Source organism: Melanotaenia boesemani, chromosome 18, assembly GCF_017639745.1.
Source record: "Melanotaenia boesemani isolate fMelBoe1 chromosome 18, fMelBoe1.pri, whole genome shotgun sequence".
Classification (NCBI taxonomy): domain Eukaryota; kingdom Metazoa; phylum Chordata; class Actinopteri; order Atheriniformes; family Melanotaeniidae; genus Melanotaenia; species Melanotaenia boesemani.
In genome coordinates, this window is record NC_055699.1 from 33,336,531 (window position 1) to 33,357,876 (window position 21,346).

Here is a 21,346-nt window from a genome sequence, read left to right on the forward strand (position 1 = left end):
AGCAGACCGAATGAGTGCAGATGAAACACAAAGGTGTGTGTCTGCATCATTCTCAGATACACCAACAAACTGCATGTTCACATCAACACACGTGTGAACAGAACTCAGAATATGTCTGTAGGAGTCATTTAGGTCCATATTTGGTTCATTTTATGACTTATCTGTGGCTCCAGAACAGCCAGTTATTTTCCAGTCCAGTTTCAGGACAAGAGGAAACCATTCAATGAGTCTGGTTAGACATGATGGTCGGTTAATGCGCTGCACAGCTGCAGAGACTTCGTTTGGCTTAAGAGAAGTTAAATGAGATGTCCAGCTGCATCCTGCAGGTTAAACTAACGGAGCACGTCAATGATCCGAAAACGGAATCTTCAGAGAGCCTGACAGAGGACCGGGTGGACTGACACGGGCCGAAGGGGAAAATCTTCCCAAATACTTAGACATTCCAACAAATGGAAGTCAAACGTGTGAAAAATGAGCTTTCTTTTGCTAAAGAAAAAATCCTGAAGTGGATAAAATGATGTATTTGGATTATTTTTAGTACATTTTTGATGGAATTTAATAAACTCTTAATACGGCCGTTCTTCACTGGTCAAGGTTGAACAAAAGTTAATCAGACAGTGATAAATCCTTCACATCAAAGTGTTTCATCCTAAAATCACAGACAGTAGTATAATGATCTTCATCATCGTCATCACCAGCAGCAGCAGCTTCCAGAGTGGACGAAGATGTCCTCTCCACCAGCCTGAGACTGAACGCTTGATCCTGCAGAAACCAGCCTGCACATGTTTGTCCACCTCAGTGATCCGTTTGCATTGGGTAAGACCAGCGGCGGAGTCAGACTGCTCTTTCAAACCAACAATGAATCATCATGTTTACCTTATTTCTGGAGACGTGATCCTGCTCACCTGCTGTAATGATTTTACCTTCAGCTCTGTGTACTGGTTGAGGAATCTAGATTCCCACCTATAATACGTTCATGTAAGGAAAACCCAGGTCACAGTTTGTAACAAAAGTAAAAAATGTCAGTAAATGAGAGCTTGATGTTAATTTTTGTGGAGTTCTACAGAGTTCTGTTCTTGGTCCTACTTTATTTTTTGTACCTGATGCCTCTTGGTCAGCTGATTCGTGGATTAAAAAATGTGTCCTATCACTTTTATGCTGATGATGTTCAATTGTTCCTGCAATGGCTCAGTTTCACGTTTTATCTTTATGGAATGGATGTCTTGCATCAACAACTGGCTCTTTTCATATTACCTTCAGATATATTCAAGCAACATAAAGTCTGATCACTGCTCCTCATCCATCCATCTTGTTCTCTGGTCTTTCTAAACCAGTTTCTGAAACCTTGGGTTGTGTTTGATCCAGCTGTCTTTGGAGGGTCGTTCCTGAGAGCTGAACAAAGACTATTTTTATCATCTGAGATCTGTCTCTAAAGTTCGCAGAATGTTGTCAGATCGTGAAATGATCATTCATCATCATCATCATCATCTCGTGTTGATAATTGTAATTCTGTTTTCACTAGTGTCAATAAGGCGACTCAGCAGGTTCAGGTCCACCCAAAACATCCACATCACCCCTATTTTATAAGACTTTGTTGGCGTCCAGTCAAATATATAAGTTTTAATTAGTTTTAACTTCCCAGGGGGTGACTCGCTGTGGCCCTGCTCCTCAGGGAGCACCCTTCAGTCTTCAGGCCAGAGCCTCCTGAAGGCCCCAAAGACCAGATTTAAAACCCGGGAGACCTGGCTTTTCAGGCTGTAGTCCCCAGACTCTGGAAGGACTTGCCTCTGTTCCTTTGTGTGGTTGACTGTGGACTCTTTTAAAGCAGCTGAAGACGATTTTATTCAGGAAAGCTTTTGGTTGATGTTGTTATTTTATTTAATTTTTATTCTGTTTTATTGCAGTCGTTTCATGTCCAGCACTGCGTGATTTTTATCTGTGAAAAGCACTTTATAAATAAACTTTACTTTTTTGAAGTTGTGACAAAGCTTCTTGGCCATAAATCTGATATTGTTGTTTATTTCCATTTTAAATGGAGCCACATTTGTAAGGAAAATTTATCTGTGGCATGGGCAGCAGTGCTGAGTATGTGGGTTGTGACCACCAAAACTTACCAAATGTTCCCTGCAAGCAGCTTATTCTGTTGCTGTCTCGTTTAGTTTTGTTTACAGCTCTTGTGGCTGTGCATGTTTCTTCCACATGCTACTGTGTAATTAAGTGAAAACATTAAATTACCAATGTGCCCTGTTTCTTCAGGACAATAATCAGCTGTTTGCAGAGAAAATTAAACTTTTTCGTGAATGTTACCTACATTATCAACCCTGCTGCTCATCCCACAAATACATTTTCCTAATAAATTTTGCTCCATCTGAAATGGAAATAAACTGACTTTTCAACAGCAGGTTTATTGTTACAATAAAGAAAAATTCCACAAAAATTCCAAGTTCACATGAACAAAGAAGGTTCCAGAAAACAAAGTATTCAGGTTTTCCAGTGTGTCACCCCGAACTTTACCAGTGGAGAATGTCACCTGTGCGTGGAGGTGCATGGTCAGCAAACCCAGTTATATTCCTAACAACCGCTCACACTGGGAGAATTTAGAGTGACCAGTTAAGATAGCATGCATGTATCTGGACTGTAGGAGGAAGCCGGAGAGAACCCAAGCATACATGCAAACTCCACACAGAAAGGCCGCTGTTCGAACCCCTCCCTCCCAGCTGAGGCTCGAACCAGGAACCTTCTTGCTGTGGTGTCACAGTGCTGACCACACCACCCACCATGCGACCCTAAAAACCGTTTCCAGGGGGAATGAACCTCGGACTGCTGCTGTGGCCGTTGATACTTTTCGTAATGATGAAAGAAAAGCATCAAGAACTCTTTAATAAAGAGCTGTGTCACACTGAAATGCTGGAACAAATGTGTCTGTCTTTTTATCCTTTTAATTGAAACAGTTTATGAGCAGTTTTCACAGAACGCCAGAGCCAGCATGTTAATATTCCATCAGTGAGTATGGCATCTATTTTCCAGGTTTAACTGTGGCCTCATTAGGAAGGTGGAGAACTCAAAGCCTTCATCCATCCAGGTCCATCCTGACTCGTCCTCTTCTGACCAAATATCCACATACAGTGAGGCCAGTGTGTGTTGGTGGTGGTGTATGAGCGTGAGAAAGTCTGTAACTCTGTTTTCCACTTCTGATATCTATAAGTAGATAGTATTCTGCTGCAAAGACTAGACAAGTGCTCCTCCTCTTCACTTGCTTTGTCACAATGCCCTCCCTCCTCCACTTCCTGGAGGACCTTACTTCTTGTCACTGTTTTGAAATATTTGTTCATATGAAGGTGGTGGGTGGTTGCAGTAGGATGGAGGAGGGGGATAGGAAGCCATCATCATGTGGGTGGAGCCAGGCTGTGCAGGGTAGGCAGGCTGCATCATCGTAACGCCTGGGTTTCCTCCTGTCATCCCGTTGACCCCGAAGCCCTGCATGCCCCCTGGTTGCTGGGAAACTGCAAACACAAAAAGAAAACATGTCAACCGCCTGTCCATCTCAGGTTACAGTGGTCAGGATTGGGAAACTGATTCCTCCTCAAAAAGAGGGGGGAGGAGCTTGGTTCATCCACTATACATATCCTCCATAACCCTGGTCCCGTTGGGATGTCACGCTGGCGGCGCCTGCCACAGCAGACAACCATCTAGCCATCATCCATGTTTTGTTTGTGGCATGAAGCATCTTCAAATTATATTTATTTAATAACGGGTACAAAAAAGTGGAAAAAAAGGTTTTCAGCTAAATTTTACCTGATGTAAAATCAGCCACATGCTAAAAGGTTATTTTTATGAAACTAATGCTTAAAACCTTTCAAATGAGGGGCTGGAAATTAACACAAACTGAGGTGGGAATGAAGAGGATTTAAGGCTTTTCATTTTCAGAAAGTTATGAAAGAATGAAACATTCTGGGGCAGAAAGTGAGGTTAGTAGAGCTGGTCAACCTGAATGGAGCTTTACCCGGACTGGTGGCAGGGTGCCTGGTGAAGGAGACATTAAAGGCCGACTCGTCTCTCAGGGGCGATGGATGCATCCTCCTGCGAATGAAGAAGCCGGCACCACAGCAGAACAACACCCCCATCATTAACAGCACCCTGCGAGAGAAAGAGCATGGATTATGGTGTCTAAAAATGCCTAAAAATAAATTCATACATGCATACAAATAAAAACTGTACAAACATGAATGTTTTCTACACACATTTTTTACCTCTCAAATCTAATGTTTTATGTTAAACAAGCTCCGGTGCAGACATGTTCATAAAGCATCTGCTGCATGGACAAACCTGCAGATCAGGAGTGAACTCTCCAATTCTTCAATAAAAGATTCTTAAATAAATAAATTTAAAAAGATAAATATAAATGCGAGCCGAGTCACTGCAGGTTTCTGAGTCTCTGCAGGTTGCTTAGTCACTGCGGGTTGCCGAGTCGCTGCGGGTTGCCGAGTCTCTGCGGGTTGCTGAGACTCTGCGAGTTGCTGAGACTCTGCAGGTTGTCGAGACTCTGCGGGTTGCCGAGTCGCTTCGGGTTGCCGAGTCTCTTCGGGTTGCTGAGTCTCTGCAGGTTGCCGAGTCTCTTCGGGTTGCTGAGTCTCTGCGGATTGCTGAGTCTCTGCAGGTTGCCGAGTCTCTTTGGGTTGCTGAGTCTCTGGGGGTTGCTGAGACTCTGCAGGTTGCCGAGTCTCTGCAGGTTGCTGAGTCTCTGCAGGTTGCTGAGTCTCTGCAGGTTGCCGACTCTCTTCGGGTTGCTGAGTCTCTGCGGGTTGCTGAGTCTCTGCAGGTTGCCGAGTCTCTTCGGGTTGCTGAGTCTCTGCAGGTTGCTGAGTCTCTGCAGGTTTCCGAGTCTCTGGGGGTTGCTGAGACTCTGCAGGTTGCTGAGTCTCTTTGGGTTGCTGAGTCACTGCAGGTTGCTGAGTCACTGCAGGTTACTGAGTCTCTTCGGGTTGCTGAGTCACTGCAGGTTGCCGAGTCTCTGCAGGTTGCCGAGTCTCTGCAGGTTGCTGAGTCTCTGCAGGTTGCTGAGTCTCTGCAGGTTGCCGACTCTCTTCGGGTTGCTAAATCTCTGTGGGTTGCTGAGTCTCTGCAGGTTGCCGAGTCTCTTCGGGTTGCTGAGTCTCTGCAGGTTGCCGAGTCTCTTCGGGTTGCTGAGTCTCTGCAGGTTGCTGAGTCTCTGCAGGTTTCCGAGTCTCTGGGGGTTGCTGAGACTCTGCAGGTTGCCGAGTCTCTGCAGGTTGCTGAGTCTCTTTGGGTTGCTGAGTCACTGCAGGTTGCTGAGTCACTGCAGGTTGCTGAGTCTCTTCGGGTTGCTGAGTCACTGCAGGTTGCCGAGTCTCTTCGGGTTGCTGAGTCTCTGCAGGTTGCTGAGTCTCTGCAGGTTTCCGAGTCTCTGGGGGTTGCTGAGACTCTGCAGGTTGCCGAGTCTCTTCGGGTTGCTGAGTCTCTGCAGGTTGCTGAGTCTCTGCAGGTTTCCGAGTCTCTGGGGGTTGCTGAGACTCTGCAGGTTGCCGAGTCTCTGCAGGTTGCTGAGTCTCTTTGGGTTGCTGAGTCACTGCAGGTTGCTGAGTCACTGCAGGTTGCTGAGTCTCTTCGGGTTGCTGAGTCACTGCAGGTTGCCGAGTCTCTTCGGGTTGCTGAGTCTCTGCAGGTTGCTGAGTCTCTGCAGGTTTCCGAGTCTCTGGGGGTTGCTGAGACTCTGCAGGTTGCCGAGTCTCTGCAGGTTGCTGAGTCTCTGCAGGTTGCTGAGTCTCTTTGGGTTGCTGAGTCACTGCAGGTTGCTGAGTCACTGCAGGTTGCTGAGTCTCTTCGGGTTGCTGAGTCACTGCAGGTTGCCGAGTCTCTGGGGGTTGCCGAGTCTCTGCAGGTTGCTGAGTCTCTTCGGGTTGCTGAGTCACTGCGGGATGCCGAGTCGCTGCGGGTTGCTGAGTCTCTGCGGGTTGCTGAGTCGCTGCAGGTTGCTGAGTCACTGCGGGTTGCTGAGTCTCTGCAGGTTGCCGAGTCTCTTCAGGTTGCCGAGTCTCTTCAGGTTGCTGCGGGTTGCTGAGTCGCTGCGGGTTGCAGAATCTCTGCAGGTTGCTGAGTCGCTTCGGGTTGTTGAGTCGCTGCGGGGTGCTGAGTCTCTTCGGGTTGTTGAGTCGTTGCGGGGTGCTGAGTTTGCAGTGAAATGGCCTGGTATACTTTCAAGATCTCTTTACTGATAATGGCTTTGTACCATTTAAATTTCTTTCTAAAGATTGTAAGATTGTAAGATTGTAATTGTCACACTACTTCAGATGTCTTCTGGTGCAGAGCTCTTCCTACCAAATATCGCCCAAGATACACGACTTCACCCTCTATATGTCTCCTGTACTCAGTCCTTAACATAAATCAATTTACTAAGGGAGCAATGCCAAAATGTCTGCATTAATTCTGAATAGCTGTCTGTTGTGTACTCAATTACCACTCCACAAAGCCAGAGGGCGCTATGGGCTTGTGTTGTACCTTTGAAGGAGAAGTGCAGAAGAATAAAAGATAACAGTGAAGCTTACGAGGGAGTCTGCTACTTGATCCCACTGCTGCTAACATTCCACTAACTACACAATGATACACAGGGATACAACACTGTCCTCATAAATGGGATGAAGTGGAAGTAGCGTTGGGAGGTGTCACGGCTGGATTCAGCCGTCGGAAGGAGGGAAGCAGGACCCAAATAGCAGACGAGATAATCGTAAATGGCAGAACAGGTTTATTTCACACAAGGGATCTGGATGGTCCGAGCTGGAGAGTGTCCGGGGTTCAGGTTCTCTGGGAGGAGAGGAAAATGGTGAGTGGAGTTCTAAACAACAGAATCCTGTGATGCCAAGCTGGTGAGCGGCTTACGGTATCCAAATGTAAACTGGAATGAAGGAGGAGGTAGGCTGTCACGGCTGGATCCTGAGCTGAAGGGTGGAAGCGCGAGCAGGCAGGTGGCAAGGTTTACAGCTGACGATCGGAGGAGGAGGACTGGAGGTCAGATGACTGGAATGCTGGAGTGTGTCAAGGCTGGAGAAGAGGTGAGAAAGCAACGGTAAGTATACTAGACAGGAACAGTATTATTACTGGTAGCGGCCTGATTTACCACAAGAACAGTGAGATAATCTGGCGAGGTCTGGTTGCTCCTGCAGTCCTCATAAAGGGAGGCTTGATGAGGGTTGATGGAAAGCAGCTGCGGAGGAAAGAGCAGACCGGACTCCGCCCCAGGCTGACTGAAACCTGCACAGCCCCACCTAAAGCTCAGGTAGAGAAGGACATGTTGCAGAACCGTGACAGTACCCCCCCCTCAACGGGAGCCCCCCGGCGCCCCGGAAGAGCCCCCCCCCCCGGGACCGGCGAAAGGCAGTGATGAGAGCAGGGTCCAAGATGAACCGACGGGGCACCCAGGAGCGCTCCACGGGACCATACCCCTCCCAATCGACCAGGTACTGCAGACAGCGCCCGCGGCGCCGGACATCCAGGAGGCGGCGCACAGAAAACACCGGATGCCCATCCACCACCCGGGCGGGCGGAGGGGGACCGGCCGGAGGGCACAAGGGACTAGACAACACAGGCTTGAGCAGGGACACATGAAACGTGGAATGGACACGAAGGGAAGCAGGGAGCCGGAGGCGGACCGAAGAAGGACCAACAACCGCCTCCACCTCATAGGGCCCCAAAAACTTGGGGGCCAGCTTCCTGGAGGTGGCTCTCAGGGGAATATCCTTGGCTGCCAACCAAACCCGCTGTCCAGGAGCGTACCGCGGAGCAGGGACGCGGCGTCGATCAGCCAGACGGCGGTTGCGGTCAGCTGTGCGCAGCAGAGCCATGCGAGTCCGAACCCAAACACGCCGGACCCGTTGGAGATGGTGCTGAACCGAGGGAACCGCGAGCTCCCTCTCCTCCTCGGGAAACAGGGGAGGCTGATAACCCAGGGAGGCCTCGAACGGTGAACAGCCGGTAGCAGAGGAGGTATGGGAGTTGTGAGCGTACTCAATCCATGCCAGATGCTGACTCCAAGCCGAGGGACTGTCGGAGGCCACGCAACGGAGGGCGGCTTCCAGTTCCTGATTAAGCCGCTCCGCCTGACCGTTGGACTGGGGATGATAACCGGAGGACAAGGAGACCTTGGCGCCCAAGCGGAACAGAAAGACTTCCACACCTGCGAGATGAACTGTGGTCCCCGATCCGACACTATGTCCGAGGGTATACCATGCAGGCGAAAGACGTGGTCAGCCAAGAGGTCTGCAGTCTCCGTAGATGATGGGAGCTTAATGAGGGGAATAAAATGAGCTGCTTTAGAAAAGCGATCCACTACAGTGAGAATAACAGTATTACCATGCGATGGAGGCAGACCCGTAACAAAGTCCAGGGCTATGTGGGACCACGGCCGGCCAGGCACTTCCAGAGGCTGTAGGAGACCTGACGGTGGTCGGTTGCCACTCTTATGCCGAGCACAGGTGGCGCAGGCTGACACGTACTCCCTGACGTCAGACCTCAGAGAGGACCACCAAAAGTGGCGCTGCAGCAGGGCGCAGGTCCGATGAACCCCTGGATGACAGGAAAAGCGTGCTGTGTGGGCCCAATGGAGGACTGCCGAACGGGCTGCAGCAGGCACGTATCGGCGGCCCGGGGGTCAGTTGCCAGGATCGGGGTCAGCGACCAACCCCTGAGTGATCTGCTCCTCGATCTGCCAGGAAACCCCGCCCACGTGACAGGCTGAAGGGAGGATCCGATTAGGAGTCTGTGGGTCCTCATCAGACGTGTAGAGACGAGACAAGGCATCAGGCTTGGTGTTGCGGGAACCTGGGCGGTAGGTGACAGAGAAGTTAAACCGTTCAAAAAACAAGGACCAACGAGCCTGACGTGAGTTTAATCTCTTAGCGTGCTGGAGATAGGTGAGGTTTTTATGGTCGGTCCACACAATGAATGGGTGATTGGCTCCCTCTAGCCAGTGTCTCCATTCCTCCAGCGCTAGTTTTATAGCCAGTAGTTCCCGATTACCCACGTCGTAGTTCTGCTCGGCAGCTGACAAACGTCGGGAGAAAAAGGCGCATGGATGCAGCTTACCTTCACCCTCTGATCTCTGAGATAGCACTGCCCCCACCCCGGAGTCGGAGGCATCCACCTCCAGAACGAATTGCCGATCAGGGTCTGGCTGAATGAGGACAGGTGCCGTGGTGAATTTCTCCTTTAGGCACCGAAAGGCTTGGTCAGCAGCAGGGTTCCAGCTAAAGGGAATTTTCACAGAAGTTAGTCTTGTCAGGGGTGAAGCAACTGTGCTGTAGTTGCGAATAAATCTGCGGTAGAAATTGGCAAATCCTAAGAATCTCTGGAGCTGCTTGCGGTTGGTGGGGACCGGCCAATCCTCCACTGCCTTAATCTTGGCTGGATCCGTCTTCACCTGCCCGCCCTGGAAAACATGACCAAGAAAGGTTACAGAAGCAGCGTGGAACTCACACTTCTCTGTCTTAACATACAACCGGTTCTCAAGCAGTCTCTGTAAAACCATCCGAACGTGCAGACTGTGGTCCTCTGGTGTTTTGGAGTAGATCAGGATGTCATCTAGATACACAAAAACGAACTGGTTCAGATAATCTCTCAGTACATCATTGATGAGGGCCTGGAACACCGCCGGAGCATTCGTGAGACCGAATGGCATGACCAGGTATTCAAAATGTCCTAGTGGTGTGTTAAATGCCGTCTTCCATTCGTCGCCCTCACGAATCCGTACTAGGTGATAAGCGTTGCGCAGGTCTAGCTTGGTGAAGATGGTCGCCCCCTGAATGGGCTCGAAGGCAGAGGTGAGGAGCGGCAGCGGATACTTGTTCTTAATCGTGATCTTATTTAGGCCCCGATAGTCGATACACGGTCTGAGACCCTTATCCTTCTTTTCTATAAAAAAGAAACCCGCACCCACCGGTGACGATGAAGACCGAATAAGTCCTGCCGCTTGGGACTCCAGGATGTAGTGCTCCATGGCGGCACGCTCGGGACGGGACATGTTAAACAATTTACTGGTAGGCAGGGGCGCCCCAGGAAGAAGATCTATTGCACAGTCATAAGGGCGGTGAGGAGGAAGGGAAAGGGCCTTGGTTTTACTGAAGACGGAGCTGAGATCGTGGTATTCGGGGGGAACTGAGGACAGATCCACCTCAGGGACGGGGTCCGAGGGAGGCACACAATGAGGCTGAAGGGCGGATCTAAGGCAGTTTAAATGACAAAAGGGACTCCAATTCTCGACTCTACGTTCGGACCACAGGATGTGGGGGTTATGCTGGGCCAACCAGGGAAATCCAAGGATCAGGGGAGCACTGGAAATAGGGAAAAGGAAAAACTCAAGGAGCTCCCTGTGGTTTCCAGACACTATCAGGGAAATAGGTTTGGTCTTATGCGTGATCTTTGTTAAAAGTCCCCCGTCCAGAGCTGTGACTGTAATGGGCGACGGCAGAGACTCCAGAGGAAGAGCGAGTCGGGAGGCGACACCCGGGTCCAGGAGATTTTGTTCAGCCCCAGAGTCGACTAGGGCCGCGAGTTCGTGAGTGGTGTTGCCCGACTGGATCACAACAGGAAGGGTGAGACGTGGAGGAATGAGTTCTTGCGTCCCGCCCACCAGTACTCCCGCCCTTACTGGTGGGCTCTGTCTTTTGGCCGTACTGGGCATGCAGCGATGAAATGGTCCTTGGAGCTGCAATACACACATTCATTTGCCCTTATGCGGCGGAGTCGCTCCTCGGGACTGAGGCGGGCCCATCCGATCTGCATGGGCTCCGGTGGTTCCTCTATTGTGGGTGACTGAACTGTTGATTTAGGTCTGGGAGGAAAAGGAGTTAATTCACCGAGTGAACGCCGGGTGGTTGAGCTGCTGGTGCGGACGTTCCGCTCCCTTCTCCGCTCCGCCATACGGTTGTCTAAGCGGATCACCAGGGTGACAAACTCCTCAAACGAAGATGGTATTTCTCTGGACGCCAGCAGATCCTTCATTTGACTGTTGAGCGCGTTCTGTAGAACGCCGTGAAGAACCGTAGAAGACCAACCCGTCTCAGCTGCTAGAATGCGGAACTCGATCATAAAGTCCGCCGCTGACTGATTCCCCTGTCTGAGGTTTAGAAGCCGCTGTATCGCACTCTCCTCATATTGAGGATGGTCAAAAGCCTTCTTAAAGTCATCCAGAAAGGTGGCAAATGGAAGAGTATCCAGGGAATTAAAACGGAAATAAGCCAGGGCCCATTCTAACGCCCTGTCTCGGAGTAGACCGATTATGTAGGAGATCCTCGAGGCGTCCGAGGAGAAGGAGCGCGGAGAACGAGAAATGGCCAAGTTGCATTGAAGCAGAAAACCACCACACTTCACGGGATCACCTGAAAAATGATCTGGAGTGGGGAATGAGGCGTCCCGAAACACTGGCTCACTAGTGACAGGATGAGGAACTGGAGGATCAGCCGGAGGAGATGTTTCCTGAGGTGGAGCAGAGAGTCGCTTGTGGATGTCCTCCAATAATCCAAAAACCTGACCCAAGCGGAGATTTGTGGTGGCCTGTTGCTCGTCCAGGGAACGTAAAGCCTTCTCGTGCTCACCAAGCATTTGTCCCTGTTTGGACAAAGCCGATTTCCAGGCGTCTGCTGAGTCCATCTTGTTGGCCAGATTATACTGTCACGGCTGGATTCAGCCGTCGGAAGGAGGGAAGCAGGACCCAAATAGCAGACGAGATAATCGTAAATGGCAGAACAGGTTTATTTCACACAAGGGATCTGGATGGTCCGAGCTGGAGAGTGTCCGGGGTTCAGGTTCTCTGGGAGGAGAGGAAAATGGTGAGTGGAGTTCTAAACAACAGAATCCTGTGATGCCAAGCTGGTGAGCGGCTTACGGTATCCAAATGTAAACTGGAATGAAGGAGGAGGTAGGCTGTCACGGCTGGATCCTGAGCTGAAGGGTGGAAGGGCGAGCAGGCAGGTGGCAAGGTTTACAGCTGACGATCGGAGGAGGAGGACTGGAGGTCAGATGACTGGAATGCTGGAGTGTATCAAGGCTGGAGAAGAGGTGAGAAAGCAACGGTAAGTATACTAGACAGGAACAGTATTATTACTGGTAGCGGCCTGATTTACCACAAGAACAGTGAGATAATCTGGCGAGGTCTGGTTGCTCCTGCAGTCCTCATAAAGGGAGGCTTGATGAGGGTTGATGGAAAGCAGCTGCGGAGGAAAGAGCAGACCGGACTCCGCCCCAGGCTGACTGAAACCTGCACAGCCCCACCTAAAGCTCAGGTAGAGAAGGACATGTTGCAGAACCGTGACAGGAGGAAGAAATTGGAGAAATGATACCAGCAGACCCCTAGATGTCATACTGTGATTACATACATTACAGGCGATCCAGTTCCAGGTTTGTACACAGGTTGCATTGTTCTAATGACAGACTGTCTAAATGTTGCTCACATATGGCACCGAACTGTACTGGATGTCAGTATTCTCCTGTCTCTCTGGGACACCTGTTCTGGTCATACTGGAAGGCTGTGATACATGCTGTGTTGCTTTGGTGAAGCAGCAAGTCATCAGCCTGTCCAGGTTTGGTAAAGATTAGCCTGACTGCAACATGAAACACCAAGACTGTCAGAAATAATTTTGAAGCCTACTAATAACATAGAAAAGGTTGAACCAATCAGGATCAAGGTCTGTTATCATCGGAGGTGGGTCCACAAGCTGCAGCCCATAGCTCTGGCTACACTCCGACTGCAGTGGGTGGCTCCCGTCATGTTTATGGTCATCTTGCTATAGTCCAAATCCAACAAGCCCAATGGCTGGGGGAGTGATGGCTCTCAGTTGGGCCACTGGTGAAACATCCGCCTGTGTTGCGCCTTGAACCATCCATCATCCTTCCATCCATCCATCCATCCATCCATCCATCCATCCATCCATCCATCCATCCATCCATCATCCTTCCATCCATCCATCATCCATCCATCCATCCATCCATCCATCCATCTGTCATCCATCCATACATCCATAATTTATCCATCCATCCATCCATCCATCCATCCATCCTTCATCCATCCATACATCCACCCATCCATCCATCCATCAATCCATCCATAATTTATCCATCCATCCATCCATCCATCCATCCATCCATACATCCATAATTTATCCATCCATCCATCCATCCATCCTTCATCCATCCATACATCCACCCATCCATCCATCCATCCATCCATCCATCAATCCATCCATAATTTATCCATCCATCCATTCATCCATCCATTCATCCATCCATCCTTCATCCACAGTCCACATCACTGCAGACACTGCACTGATCTGTCTGTCGATCTCCCGCTCCATCCTTCCCTCACTCGATGCACACTGAAAGTGATGCAAACCTTTTACATTTTTTCCTTTTTATTGTCCCATATGGGGATGTGCTATACTATACTCAGAGTTTAGTTAAACCACTGATCCATTCTCTGCTACTTACACGGGTCCAAGTAATGTCTAAAGAGAATATCTGAATGAATTTGTGTGCTTGGTGAATAATTACAGACAAGAAAACAAGAAGTTTGGTTTGTTTGGTTGCAGGAGAAAGCCTTTTTTCTCTACTTCAGCAAACTTAGGTTTTATGTTTCAGTAGTTTTTACAGATCCTTGTCCAGAAGGAGATGCACTGCTGGATGAGATTCATAGTGACACTGTTTCTAAATTAGCCCAAGCCCCTTCCCCTCCATTGTTTACAGCAGTGTCTGAAGCAGAGGTAGCAGCATCACAGCGTTAGCAGATGGTGCTGCAGAGTCAAGCTGTGTTAGTGAAGACACACTGGCGCCATCTTTTCCCATCTTAAATGCACTGTATCTGTACTGCGTATGTAGGTCATACATACATTATTGAACTTGCTCTGAAAGAAGCCGACTCCGAAAGCATGAATTCCTTTCTGAAATACAAAACAAGCTGGCTGTTTGTTCTCTCTGTACCCTGATGATGGTTAGGGTCAAGTTTGACCTGTTTTGACATTTGACAGCAGTCAACTCACCCTAAATATCATTCTGTCCTGAAATGTGATAAATAAATGTGATCCTAAATTAACATAAAAACATAAAAATAAAAGAAATAAATAACTGTTTATTTTTGTATACATGCTACAAATTTTTTGGACATTGAGGCTGTTTCGTGTCATATTTGACCCGTTTCTGTTTAGATGGACACTCAGAGTAACTGTTTGTGTGCACACAGAGACAAACTTGCTGGTCTTTCATGAGCCACGGTGGTTATCTGATAACACCCAAATATTGAAACAGCAGAGGCGTGATCATATATAGTGCAGGTCATGCAGAGGTCAAACAACGCCATGACAACCAAACACAATATTTGCACTTGCGATGTAATAAAACAATAATAAAACTAACTATTGTGAATCAGTTAAGGTTGGGACCTATAACTACCGGCGTGTCCACTTGGACAATAAACTGGACAATAAACACTGATGAGGTCTACAGGGAGGGTCAGAGTTGCTGGTTCTTCCTTAGGAGGCTCAGATCTTTCAGCGTCTGCAGGAACCTCCTGTAGATGTTTCATCACTCAGTGTTATCCATCCTCATCTTCTGTGGTGTGCTGGGGCAGCAGGCTGAAGGCAGCTGACTCTAACAGACTCAACAAGCTCATCAGGAGAGCTGGATCTGTCCCAGGAGGTGAACAGGAGTATGTGGAGGAGGTGTCTGATAGGAGGATGCTGAGGAAGCCCCTCAGTATCAGAAACATCGTCCCCCCCCATGTCTTGTCAGAGCTCTTTCTTTAGATGGAGGAACCCTTCCAGACCATCTGACTGGCTGAAGAAAGTGCTCTGGAGGGCTGATGCAGTCCAGTGAGATCAGAGAGGGGTTCTGGGGAAGTTCAGAGACTTAAAAACAGAAAAAAGAATCTTTAAATCAATCCTGTACTTTACTGGAAGCCAGCAGAGAAAAGAGAGAACCAGAGCTATGTCCTCACATCTCTTTGTCCCAGTGAGGAGACGGGCAGCTGCATTTTCAACAAGCTGCAGATAGTGAAGCTCCGACTGTTCGATTCCCACATACAGGGAGTTACAGTGCTCCAAGTGAGAGGGAATAAAAGCATGGATTAATTTTCCAAGGTCTCTCTTGCTTAGATAAGGCTTGACTTTGGTAATAAGTCTCAGCTGGAAGAAGCTAGACTTTACCACCGAGCTGATCTGTTGTTCCATCGTCCATAACCACACCAAGATCCTCGCATGGGATCCTCTGTGAGGTCCTAGTGGTCCAAGGGGATTAGCAAGGACCTGAACCAGCTCAGTGCGACCAAACAAGACAACCTCTGTTTTGTTCTCATTAAATTTGAATAAATTAAAGTCCGTCCATGTTTTAATTTCAGTCATGCAATTTAGCAGAGCCTGAAGGGAGTCTTTGGAAGGAGCCTTCAGTGGTCGATACACCTGCTCGTCATCAGCAATGCAAAAGAAAGCAACACAATGCTTCCTATTGGCCCAGGGTAGCATATACAGAGAGAACTAAACTGAGCCTTGCAGGTCAGAGTGCCACTTGGGAAGAAAACTGCTCCATGTGAGGGATCTGTCCGTGAGGCAGGATTCAAACCACTGTCAGACAGTGCCTTTAAAGCCGACAGTGCTCCAGGCGCCATAAAAGTGTTGTATGGTCCGCGGTATTGAACGCTGCTGTCAAGTCCAGGAGAATTTATATGGCACAATTACCAGAATCAAGGTTCAGTAAAAGATCATTAAAACTAAGAGCAGTTTAAGTGCTGTGAAAAGTCTATAACCAGACTGGAACTGTTCAGCTGTTTTTTAGAATTTCTTTGAGTTAAAAAAAACTCTCTAAAACCTTGGAGATAAAAGGGAATTTGGAAAGTGACCTAAATTTAGCTGATGGAACCAACTTTTCTTCTTTAAAAGAGGCTGTACCGGGGTAAGCTTGACAGAGAGTGGGACACATCCAAGACACAGGTTTTTAAACTTGAAAATAACAGAAGACCTCTTTAAACAGACAGGAAGGGACACTATCGGGTGGGCAGGGCGTAGATCTTCAACTATTTCAGTGAGTTGGGAGAAAGAAAGTCGTGGACTGCTGATCTCGCTGAAGTTGACTGAGTTATTGTGAACTCCCTGAAGCATGGTGAGCTGCAGAACAATGATCCATCCATCGTTCTCTGTCTGCTTTAGTCTGCAGGGGTTTTTAACCCATCCCAGGCACTGGGTTCAGATAGAAAGCCCTGATCTAGGATTCTCAGGACAGATATAAACATGCTGCTTCGGGTTAAATCAAATCCATTTTACACATGAAGCGCTTTTCCTGCTAAAGGCGACACAAAGTGCTTTAAATGGTAAAAACAGCTTATCCATATTAAAGTAAAACAAGCCTTTACACATCTTAAACTGCAGCAAAGACTCTGGATTGTCTTTGGATTAAGCGTGTCAGACAGACCCCTGTGCTCTCCTCTCAGTGACTAAGTTTGTAGTCACTATAGCATAAAAACAAGTTTTTTTTATAACTTTACTTCAAATAGTGAGGTGACTGGTTTACAAGATGGACGAGATTAAACTATGAGACGTTAACACCCGGACAGACAGCTGCATCACGGTTTTAACGGAGACCTGGCTTCATGAGAACATCCCGGACTTGGCTGTGGAGCTCGCAGGCCAGACAATATTCCTGGCCGACCACATCAGACTCGGGTACGACGAGAGGAGGAGGTGCGTGCGTCCATATTAATAACAGTTGGTGCAGGTGCTGCTGTAACTAAGAGACACCGCTGTCCAGACCTCGATTTTTTGCTGCTAAAATGCAGACCTTTTTATCTGCCCAGGGACATTACTCTGCTGCTGTGTATATCCACCTTATGTTAGCTAATGCTAACATAGCTATGAGTCAGCTGCATGATAGCATCAGCAAGCTACAGAACAAACACCCAGAGGGCTTCTTCATCGCGGCTGGAGATTTTCACCACACCAAGGAAGGACAGAACACTAGACCAGGTCTACACTAACATTCCTGCAGCCTACACGGCCCCCACCTCTCCTCAGTTCGGACATTCAGATCACCTTTCCCTGTTCCTGACACCAGCCTACAAGCCACTTATCAGCAAGTCTAAGCCACTGTACAAGCCAGAGCACTGCGGGACTGAGGAGGCCCCGTTATCCTTGCAGGACTGTGGACATTGTAACAATCAAAACAGCCTCAGACCTCAACAGAGGGATCAAGGCTGCAAAAACAAAGGACAGAAAGCCGCTCCATGTGGGCAGTGGCACAATACCCTCCACCCTACAGACACTTCTCCCCTAGACCAGCTCAAAGTATTTTCTTCCTGCTTTGACAGGTGGAGGACATGCAGCTGACATCAGAGCATGACCAGCCCCGTACCATCTAACAACATCAGATACTGCAAGTCCTGCATAGCATTGACATCAGCAAAGCACCAGGACCAGATGGAATACCAGGGAAGGTGCTGAAATCATGGGCCCATCAGTACTTACCAACATCATCAATCATTCGCTGCAGCAAGCTAAAGCCCCCACCTGCCTGAAAACTGCTACCATAATCCCTGTGCCCAAATCCTCCGCCATCACAGGACTGACTGATTACCGTCCTGTGGCCCATATTCCACCAAGTATCAACCAACACCAGTTTGCCTAAAGATCCACAGATCTCCCTCACCATCTCCATCGCCCTCCACACTGCTCTCAGCCACATTAAAAGCCCCCAAACTTGCATCAGGATGCTCATTGTTGATTTCAGCTCGGCATTTAACTCCATCAGCCGATCAACAAATTGCAGACACTGTGACTCGGCACCTCCCTCTGTCTGTGTATCAAGGACTTCCTGACTAACTGACACCAGCACGTCAGGATGGGCACCTCCACATCCTCCACCATTGTCCTCAACACTGGTGTCCCTCAGGGCTGTGTTTTGAGTCCAGTCTTGTACACGCTGTACACATGACTGTGTTGCCACCCATGACTCTAAAACACTCAAATTTGCAGATGATACAACCATTGTTGGGCTCATTAGCAACAATGATGAGGCACCACACAGAGAGGAGGTCCAAACACTGGCCGCCTGGTTCAGCGACAACTACCTCAACCTCAACACAAAGAAAACAAAAGAAATCACCATTGACCTCAGGAAGACGAGGACCACATCTCACTCAGGTGTGAGCATTAATGGGGAGGAGGTGGAGTGGGTCACAAACTTCAAGTTTCTTGGACTGTAGATCTCACAGAACCTGGGCTGGACTGTGAACACCACCCACCTTATTAAAAATGCCCAGCAGCGTCTCTTTTCCTGAGAACACTGAGGAGGAACAAACTCCCCCCACTTCTGCTGAAAAACTTTTACCAGTGCACAACAGAGAGTGTCCTGACCAGTGGATGTACAGTGTGGTATGCCAGCTGCACTGCATCCGAGAGAAAACACCTCCAGCAGGTCATCCAGACTGCTCCGTGGATCATTGGGTCCTCACTCCCACGCCTCGCAGAGATCTACTCGAGCCGACTCCTCAGATGGGCCACAAAGATCTGGGGCGACCTCACCCCTCCAGGACACACCCTGGTCAGCATCCTTCCCTCTGGAAAACTCAGAGTCATGAGAGCTTTTTCCCCATGGCTGTGAAGAGACTGCTGCAGGGACCATGACCCCCCATCCCACACCCATATCCACTACTACATCCCAGCCAAACGTGAGCTGCGGCAATATTTTTATCACTAGTTTCAAAATAGACCATTCTTTATGTGTAACATTTTAACTGCACTTAAATATTTATTACTTAGTTTTATTTCTATTTATTAATTTTTACCATTGTAGCTACTATAGAGACAGATGCTGCCAAACAGAATTTCATTGTATTTTTGTACAGTGAAAATAAAGCTTCTTCTAGATCTTACAGGGTGTGCAGAATTATTAGGCAAGTTGTATTTTTGAGCATTAATTTTATTATAGAACAACAACTATGTTCGCAATGAACACAAAAGACTCATAAATATCAAAGCTGAATATTTTTGGAAGTTGGAGTGGGGCTTTTTTAGTTTTAGTATCTTAGGAGGATATCCGTGTGTGCAGGTGACTATTACTGTGCATAATTATTAGGCAACTTAACAAAAACCAAATATATACCCATTTCACTTATTTATTTTCACCAGGGAAACCAATATAACAACTCAAAATTTACAAATATACATTTCTGGCATTCAAAAACAAAACAAAAACAAATCAGTGACCAATATAACCACCTTTCTTTGCGAGGACACTCAAAAGCCTGCCATCCATAGATTCTGTCAGTGTCTTGATCTGTTCACGATCAACATTGCGTGCAGCAGCAACCACAGCCTCCCAGACCCTGTTCAGAGAGGTGTACTGTTTTCCCTCCCTGTAGATCTCACATTTGATGAGGGACCACAGGTTCTCTATGGGGTTAAGATCAGGTGAACAAGGAGGCCATGTCATTATTTTTTCTTCTTTTAGACCTTTTCTGGCCAGCCATGCAGTGGAGTACTTGGATGAGTGTGGTGGAGCATTGTCCTGCATGAAAATCACGTTTTTCTAGAACGATGCTGACTTCTTCCTGTACCACTGCTTGAAGAAGGTGTCTTTCAGAAGCTGGCAGAAGGACTGGGAGTTGAGCTTGACTCCATCCTCAACCCGAAAAGGTCCCACAAGCTCATCTTTGATGATACCAGCCCATTAGTGATGCGCGGGTCGGGTTTTTTTCCGACCCGCGGGTCCCGCTCTTTTAAAAAAATTGGACCGCACCAACCCGCCCCGCACCTCCGCTTCTATTTTTTTAACCCGACCCGACCCGCCCCATTAAAACACATGTTATGATATTGACGAATGCTTTTATTTAGTCTGAGAAAAGTGCATATGGTCTCCTAAATTGGCATTGGAACCTGGCAACACAAAATGTATTTTCATTTGAACGTTAAGCCTATAAACATAAATAGGCAAATAAATAAAGTGTTTTAAAGCGTTTAAGTGTTATAAAGCACATAGCCAATGCTGCTGCTGTTGTCTGCACTGATTACCTCGTTGAACCTGTCCCAAACCTGTGATTTAGCCATTTGATCCTCTTTATTCTTTTTAAGGACGTAAACTCCTGAACGAATGTTATTGAACACTTCATCTTCCATCTTTTGTTGCTTGTCTGCATGGCGCTTTCTGCACGTAGTCTGCGTAGCCTACTACGCGCCTACGTGGACATTACGTTACAAAACGTGACCTGTGTTTAAATAACTGATAAATATTTTGTCTTACATATTATAGTAACAAAATGTAGACACTGATTAAGGTCTTTATTTTCAGTTTGACAAAAAATAAAATGAATAGATAGAACTAGATATTTCAGAATAGTAAACCACACCAACCCGCCCCGCAGTGAAGCGAAAATTCTTTGACCCGCCCAAACCCGACCCGCGGAGGCAGCCCGCGCATCACTACAGCCCATACCAGTATCCCACCTCCACCTTGCTGGCGTCTGAGTCGGAGTGGAGCTCTCTGCCCTGTACTGATCCAGCCACGGGCCCATCCATCTGGCCCATCAAGACTCACTCTCATTTCATCAGTCCATAAAACCTTAGAAAAATCAGTCTTATGATATTTCTTGGCCCAGTCTTGACGTTTTATCTTGTGTGTCTTGTTCAGTGGTGGTCGTTTTTCAGCCTTCCTTACCTTGGCCATGTCCCGGAGTATTGCACACCTTGTGCTTCTTGGCACTCCAGTGATGTTGCAGCTCTGAAATATGGCAAAACTGGTGGCCAATGGCATCTTGGCAGCTTCACGCTTGATTTTCCTCAGTTCATGGGCAGTTATTTCGCGCCTTGTTTTTTCAACACGCTTCTTGCGACTCTGTTGACTATTTTGAATGAAACGCTTGATTGTTCGATGATCACGCCTCAAAAGCTTGGCAATTTTAAGAGTGCTGCATCCCTCTGCAAGACATCTCACTATTTTTGACTTTTCAGAGTCCGTCAAATCTCTCTTCTGACCCATTTTGCCAAAGGAATGGAAGTTGCCTAATAATTATGCACACCTGATATAGGATGTTGATGTCATTAGACCACACCCCTTCTCATTACAGAGATGCACATCACCTGATATGCTTAATTGGTAGTAGGCTTTCAAGCCTGTACCGGTTGGAGTAGGACAACATGCATAAAGAGGATGATGTGATCAAAATACTCATTTGCCTAATAATTCTGCACACACTGTAGTATTGGATATCTTCCTTATACAAATCTAAATGTTGATTTAGATGTTGATCTGGAACTTATTTCACACATATACATGTCACCCGGTGGTCCCAAAGCTCCATAATATATAA

At 47.9% G+C, this 21,346-nt stretch overlaps 1 protein-coding gene and 1 long non-coding RNA gene across 3 annotated transcripts in view; one reads left to right on the plus strand and one right to left on the minus strand.

Moving 5' to 3' along the window:
* Positions 1-1,063: 1,063 nt before the first annotated feature.
* Positions 1,064-21,346, minus strand: part of vopp1 (VOPP1 WW domain binding protein) — a 52,107-nt gene continuing 31,824 nt past the window's right edge. For both annotated transcript variants that reach the window (XM_041968483.1, XM_041968484.1), the window contains 2 exons: positions 4,004-4,137; positions 1,064-3,503 (listed from right to left, as the gene is read on the minus strand). In XM_041968483.1, the coding sequence (XP_041824417.1) occupies positions 3,298-3,503; positions 4,004-4,137 (340 nt within the window). In that variant the 3' untranslated portion in view covers positions 1,064-3,297. The remainder of the gene's footprint in view (positions 3,504-4,003; positions 4,138-21,346) is intronic.
* Positions 10,820-12,056, plus strand: LOC121629017. Its single transcript, XR_006008315.1, has 2 exons — positions 10,820-11,837; positions 11,921-12,056. It is a non-coding gene; the product is annotated as an uncharacterized LOC121629017 (long non-coding RNA).